Here is a 7,651-nt window from a genome sequence, read left to right as displayed (position 1 = left end):
AATCATCAAAGTTAGCTTGGTTTGTGGCATATAATCTCAATTTGGCCAAATATCGGCCAATAAATCACTAATATCAGCCCTATTCTGCATCAGGAACTGATGGGCACATGCATCTTCATCTGTGATATGCTTCCACCTAGTGGAGGAAAATAAATCAAGAACACAACCGTCTTCATGATGTAAATCTGACACGTGCGCCCTGCAAAGACAACACAAGTAGTATGTAGTATATGAAATGAACTGCCTATAGAATCATATTGATCATATCAGCTTTCTAACAGGGTTTTTCCGATGAACGAAACCCCTGTAATGCAAAATGATTTTCTTACTCAGTATTTTTGTCTTGTTTGCTGGAACAAATATCTAAATATTCTTAAATCAAAGATTGAGAAGCAAAATATTAATCAAAATGAAGTGAGTTTATGCTTAAAACATGAACAGATATGCCAATGGGGTCAGAAAAATGAACTTAATTGCATTTAATTCAAAGTAACTCAATTTCGATCCTTTTTAAAAGAAATCTCACGTCATTTTGCTTCTCAAGTAAATGTTTAGATGTTTGCACTGCAAAACAAGACACAAACACTGAGTAAAGCATCATGTACTTGCGGATCCTCAACTCCTCACAGCAGCTTTTGCTCGGATAATCCAATAAATAACATCATCATCATCAGTCAAACGCACTGGGAAGAGAACGCAGCCGTCTCGTGACGTTGCTCACCTTGTGATTTATAGATTAAATGTTACGTTTAAGAGCGATGAACAACATTCACATGCCATATTTGTACAGTAGCTTGTCTGACGACAGCAGTATGTCTGCTTTGGTAACACATAAAGACATTCATGACAACTGAGGCCTTGTCCACACTTTGAACACGCATCTTTCTCTCTCCGTCACACTGATACGCCGTTATTATTAACGAAAACTACGATTTTTGAAAACGCTCCCCAAAGTGGATACACTTGAAAACGCCGGTTTGTCGTTGTAGTGCGGACTGTCAAAACTTGAAAACGATGACGTAAGTTTAGTCATGTGATGCATGTTGTACCAATCGATGTTCATGTGTATACCGGTGTTGTGCCTGTTATGTGCGGTTCACTTTCACACAGTGCTCTTCATATCACAGTCCTGCAAAGATGACAGGATACACTCGCATTCGCTGTCCTGCGGTGAAACATGAGAGCAGTTTTAGACCGAACATATAATGGTGAGTGAGTCTGCTGGACGCATCAGTGAAGGATGAGATATTTTGCTAAATAAAATGATCCTGCCAGATGAATTGCGCGATGACTGTATTATTTATTTTTCTGTCTGTATCGTCTCAGTGAGCTTACGTGAGGGTTTACGCATGCGCAGTTAAGGTGAATTTAGCATTAGCTAGTGTGGACGGAGAGCGTTTTTAAACGAAAACGCCGTTTTCAAATGTATCCGGATTAACGTAGACCTCGCCGCTGGAGACTCGTCCACACAGTCCAGTGTTCAGTCCGTTAGCACTCAATCAAGGGTCGTTTCAATGCTCTTCTGTGTCGTTCACTGGACAAAACTGCTGTCGCTCGTCCAGTCTGTCCCGCCGACATCAAGGCTTGTGCTTGAAATGAGCCTCGACTGGAGAGAGAAATGAAGGAGCGTGAAATCAATCAATCAATCAATCAATCGATCGATCAATCAATCAGTCAATCAATCAGTCAATCAGTCAATCAATCAATCAATCAATCAATCAATCAGTCAATCAATCAATCAATCAATCAATCAATCAATCAATCAATCAATCAGTCAATCAATCGATCAATCAATCAATCAATCAATCAGTCAATCAATCAATCAATCAGTCAATCAATCAATCAATCAATCAATCAATCAGTCAGTCAATCAATCAATCGATCAATCAATCAATCTGTCAATCTGTCAATCAGTCAGTCAATCAATCAATCAATCAATCAATCAGTCAATCAATCAATCAGTCAGCCAATCAATCAATCAACCAACTAACCAATAAACCAATTAATAAACCAATCAACCAACCAATCTTTTTGGTGACTTCGTAGTTTTACTGAGTATCAAATATATTAGCAACTTTTACTCTCTACTTGACTACATTTTTGAATAAGGAAATGTACTTTTTACTCCAATACATTTGTGAAGAGTAATGCAATTACACGTTACATTTTGCATGACACCAAACTTTATCTTCTGCAGTTTGTTTCTGCTATAAAGAAGCGTTACAGTGTCCTAACCAGACACGATGCGATTAGATCAGCCAATCAGAACAGTGTGTGGGCGGAGTCAGCCAATCAGAACAGCGTGTGGGCGGAGTCAGCCAATCAGAACAGCGTGTGGGCGGAGTCTAGCGGCGAGTGCGCGGCACCAGAGAGTAATCTTGGCGGCACTCGCAAGAAAATGGATAAGTCGCTACATAATCAAACTCACAAATATTACACCATTTAAACATTATTCAGATACATAGGCTGAGTTACTAAAACAATCTTTGTCAAAGAATACACTTGTTCGTTCACAGTTTGAACGTTCTTGTTTCCATTTGTTTAATTTCAAGATCTGAGGTGAATTATCCACTGTTGCTTTTACAGCTACAAAGCTGGAGCACTAAATGATATTCAGAGTCACATGACACGCTTTTAACATTAAATAAAGCACATAAACAGCACCTGAGATTATCATCGCCACACTTTGTGTTTGTTGTTCCAGCGCGACGTCGCAGAAAAATAGAAACCGTTTCTAAAATAGAATTGTTGCGTGTCGCCGTCGCGGCTGGTTAGGACAAACACTGATTAACATGGAAAACAACCTTTTATCGCGCGTCGCGGCGTCATGTCGCGTGTAGTTAGCACACGGTGTTAGCTGTGAGTTTCTGAATCACAGGTGTTTGATTTAGGAGATGAGGACATGACGAGGCCCGAACCAGCTCGCAGTGCAAGACTTTACTCAACATTATTTTATTCATCCACTATATCGATGAGACCTTTTAGAAGGATAATGGTTTACTCATGACCTTTTTGTGCACTTGAGCTTAACTGAGACTTGAGAGTTTATAGACGTTTAACTGACCTTTATTTATTGCAATATTTAGGTGTTCAGTTTTATTTTTATTTTAGAAAATAAACACGATTTCTCATCTTACAAATCAACTGTTTCTTATTTTCACTGGCATGTCTCTGTCTCTAAGGTGTGAAGTGCATCTTTGAGCATACATTCAGTATGAGTGAAACACTTCAGTACTGTTAAAATCAGATACTCTAAGACTTTTACTCAAGTCGGATTGGAATTGGTGACTTGTAACTTGTAATTTTCTCAAGAATGGTTCTCAGGTACTCTTTACACCTCTGTTGATCAATCAGTCATCCCTCAGTGAGGGTGTGTCTGTACCTGCGTACTCCTGAGGCATCATGGGCCGGTTGACGACTCTCTGAAACGCAGCGATCCAGTCCTTCTGCTCCGCCTCGGTTTCACAGGCGAACAGGAACTTTCTGTCCGGGGTTTCGATGGTGATCCCGAACTTCCAGTGTTGTCCTTGAGTCGAGGGTGGAAGACCGGACAACACCGTATAACTGTTCTCCTTACTGCCGATGAACACCTCGCCACGCGCGTACGCATCCTGGAACATGCAATATAATATAATATAATATAATATAATATAATATAATATAATATAATATAATATAATATAATACAATATAATACAATGTAATGTAATGTAATGTAATGTAATGTGATGTGATGTAATATAATATAATATAATAATTAAATATAATATAATATACAGTAATATAATATAATTAATAAAGCATATTATAAGAAAAAATTAGCAAATATGCATTTTTAAATTTAAAAATGACTTGCTACAAAATTATATTTTATTTTATTATATAGGTATATGTTAAATGTAGAAAAACATAGTACTACTAATATATTAGAATAAAGTAAATTCTAAAAACTATTTCTTATTTTAAGATATACATTTTTTATTTGAATTTTTTTTTGTTTTTTATTACAGTAAATTATGTTTTATTTTATTACATAAATATATTAAATGTAGTACTACAAATATAGTTAATATTATATAATTAATATCGAATAATATGTTTATTATTATGTTATGTAATAAATATATTATATAATTAATCAATTATATTATAATAAAAATAAATATATATTTTATTTCAAAATATGCCGTTTTAAAAAACATTTTTGTTTTTTATTATATCATATTTTATTACAGGCCTATAAGTATATGTTAAATGTAGTACTACACTACTACTACTAATATAAATATAATATAATATAACATAATATAATATATATATATTTTTTTTTATAAATGGTATTGTATGTATTTTTAATTATATCATATTATATTATATAAGTATATGTTAAATGTAGTATTAACAGTCCTACTAATATAATATAAAATAATGTAATATAATATAATGTAATATAACAATATAATTAATAAAGCCTATTAGAACTAAAAATGATTTACAAATGCACATTTTTTAAATAAAAATGTTTTTTATTTTTATTACAGTAAATGACAATTATATATTAACATAGTTAAACGTACTGCATTTAACATAATATAATATAATACAATAAATATTGTATTATAAAAATGTATTATATTAATATTATATTATATTACAATGTAATTTCCTTCATTTTTTTGACTTTATATTATACACTAGCATATGTTATGAGTACGGTATACGCGTGTCAAGGTTAAGAGTTACACCAGAAAAACGTCTAAATATCAGCTTGTACTCACCAAAGGGTCTTTAAAGTACATGAGTCTCCTGTCGTCCATGGTGAACCATCTCTTCTTGAAGCCCTCCGTGTGCTGAAACACAGCAGACTTCAGTATGAGTCAGTGTTAACGACAGCATCACTGTACAGTCAGCAAGGGCTTTATTTTGTGACTGTACATTACCTGGCTTATCACTAAATAAATAAATAAATAAGAGCATATGCAGTATTGATTTCACTTAAAAATGATGTATTGTGCAAGAAGTAAGTGTGATATGAAAATAGCATAGATCGGCAGTGTGCCGCTCACCCTCGGGCCGGTTTTCTCCATGTATCCTTCCTTCATGAAGTTCCTGGTCAGTCTGGGTACCAACTACATCACACACACACATGAAGATGCTTTCTCAACATGCACTGACATTCGAAAAGGTACAGATTGTTATTAATATAAAAAAATATTAACACTTCATCATTTTGATTATATCATGATTACTTTAGTATCTGCAAAATACAGATTTAATCATCTAAATCAGCATTATTGTCTTTATTCCCGGTTAAAATGTCTATCTTTATGATTAATTGAGAAGCTAAATTGTGTACTATAAGACTTACTGTATTAACTTTATTGCATTCTGGTAAATTTATGTTTGCAAATATTCAGAATTATAAAGCTTTCAGAGATGTTGTCTGAAAATAACCCTTAATATCTTGCAATTTAGCTTCATTATTGTATAACATAATTTAATAACACTATTACATATATATATATATATATATATATGTTATGAGTATATAATATATATATATACACTATTATATATATATATATATATATATAAAATTGAGTAGCACAATTGTGTATTATGACTTGTAATCAAATAATTATATAATTTTAATTAAATCTTTTTTTCTTGTTTTTCTGCAGAAATTGCATTTTGTTTAATTTTATGCTTAAAAATAAACCATAAAGCTTCTCTGAAAATAACTCTTAATAATCTTGTGATTTAGCTTCTCAAATATTTACCAGATTAAAATACTGAACAAGAAGCTGTTAGTTAGCAGTGTGTAAATGAGAAACTGCTGTCAGAAGAGCGTGATATAGTGGAGCGTACAGTGAGTTTCACACTCATAACTCATCTTTATGAGGCAGTTGCTGGAATAAATTTGATTCACGTACGTCTTCATCATTAGCTCCAGGAAACGCCACCTTCTGGTAATGAAACCGTGCAGCCCGGATCGCAGTGAACCAGTCCACCATTTCCTGCACACACACACACACACAGACAGACACACACACAGACACACACACAGACACACACACAGACACACACAGACACACACACACACACACACACACACACACACACACACACACACACACACACACACACAGAGGATGCTTTATGTTCAGTAACTGCAGTATGAGGAGCAGAAACACATCATGAGTCCACAGCTCGACTGCAGCTGATATCTCTCAGGAAACATCTCTTTATCTCCTCTCGAGTCTGAGAGTCCAGAACATCCAGTTTCAACTCTATCATATTTGATACGCACATTTCTGAGTCCTCTGATCGAAACGTCCCTGATAAACCTGTCACACACACTCTCCTCCAGTCCTTCTGTCTCGGACTGATAGTTTAACAAAGTAACCAGAATAACTTTGATATTGTTAGGAATATTTCATCTGGACTGAAGCAGGTTTACTTGATTATCATACATCATTTATTAGAAAAATCATGAGTATTAAATATGATCATCAGGCTTTTGTTCATCTCTCAATCATCATTGTGTTGTTTTGCATTATATGTTTTAAAACTAGAGCTTTGATCACAAACTAAGCATTTAAATATCATCTTACTAAGATATTAATGGCAGTAATTACACGGCTTGGTTGAATTCTAATGCGGTGTGTTATTGCTTGATAACATACGCTGCTAAGTATAAGTATAACACACCGTTGCCATGCAAAACAGAGCGTTGCTATGGACGCAGGATTCGCAGGACTACTTTCTTTAGCGGAAGCAATGCAATCGTTTTTAAATCAATAAACTCCTTTTTAAATCAATATTTTGTGTCAAATTATTGATTTATTTGGTGGGTAGCCATGTAATAAGGCTATTACATAAGGCGAATTCACTATAACCACCGCCTCGCTCTACATTATCCCTAACATATTGATATTTATATGAATTTTATGTCAGTATCTGCTGTAGTTATAAAGATCTCATTGATTTACATTACAAGCATCAGAATGTCATCTTTCTTTCTCCATATATAATATCAGCATCTGCAGCAAATGTCATATTTTTGCCCAGTTTTCCTCCATATTCTCACTATATGAGCCTGATACAAAAAAACACATATGCAAATTTCTCTTTCAGATTTAAAAGGGTCAGTAAACTGTTATTTAAAAAATATGTTCTGACTATTATTCCATCTGTCGGTCTTTACAGGGTTAAAACAGGGTTCGTTCCGGCTTCTAATGAGTGATAATTATTCATCAGAGACGTTTGTGAGATGGTGAAAGAGGAAGAGCATTTTTAGCACTCAGGCCACTGACAGAAGCGCATTATTGACCAACAGCAGAACATCATCATCGTCTCCAGCTTTACACACACACACACACACATGCTGTTTCTGCCAGCGTTATCTTCAACATCCAGATTACGAGATAAATCTGAGTATAACATCTGATCTTCACTGGGAAAATATTCAAACGGGTCTTAATATTTATAAAATGATGTCTGGCCTTGGAAAACTTTATCAAATATTATGAACAAATATTTTGTAAGCATATCGCGTAGTTGTGCACGGAATCAGTTTTTTATTTGTGATAATAATTGCAACGCAACATGACAAATTGTGCAACATCCTTTCTGGCCGGACATTATGGTC

At 34.4% G+C, this 7,651-nt stretch overlaps 1 protein-coding gene across 1 annotated transcript in view; it reads right to left on the bottom strand.

Annotated features, from left to right (window-relative positions):
- Nucleotides 1-709: 709 nt before the first annotated feature.
- Nucleotides 710-7,651, bottom strand: part of LOC311305628 (arf-GAP with dual PH domain-containing protein 1) — a 34,030-nt gene continuing 27,088 nt past the window's right edge. Inside the window, exons 7-11 of the mRNA XM_084433432.1 lie at nucleotides 5,934-6,017; nucleotides 5,067-5,129; nucleotides 4,779-4,850; nucleotides 3,383-3,611; nucleotides 710-1,606 (exon numbers count right to left, since the gene is read on the bottom strand). Coding sequence (XP_084289558.1) covers nucleotides 1,578-1,606; nucleotides 3,383-3,611; nucleotides 4,779-4,850; nucleotides 5,067-5,129; nucleotides 5,934-6,017 — 477 coding nt within the window. The 3' untranslated portion in view covers nucleotides 710-1,577. The remainder of the gene's footprint in view (nucleotides 1,607-3,382; nucleotides 3,612-4,778; nucleotides 4,851-5,066; nucleotides 5,130-5,933; nucleotides 6,018-7,651) is intronic.

This window comes from Rutilus rutilus (assembly GCF_951802725.1).
Source record: "Rutilus rutilus genome assembly, chromosome: 16".
Classification (NCBI taxonomy): domain Eukaryota; kingdom Metazoa; phylum Chordata; class Actinopteri; order Cypriniformes; family Leuciscidae; genus Rutilus; species Rutilus rutilus.
This window is presented reverse-complemented; position numbering and strand designations above follow the sequence as displayed.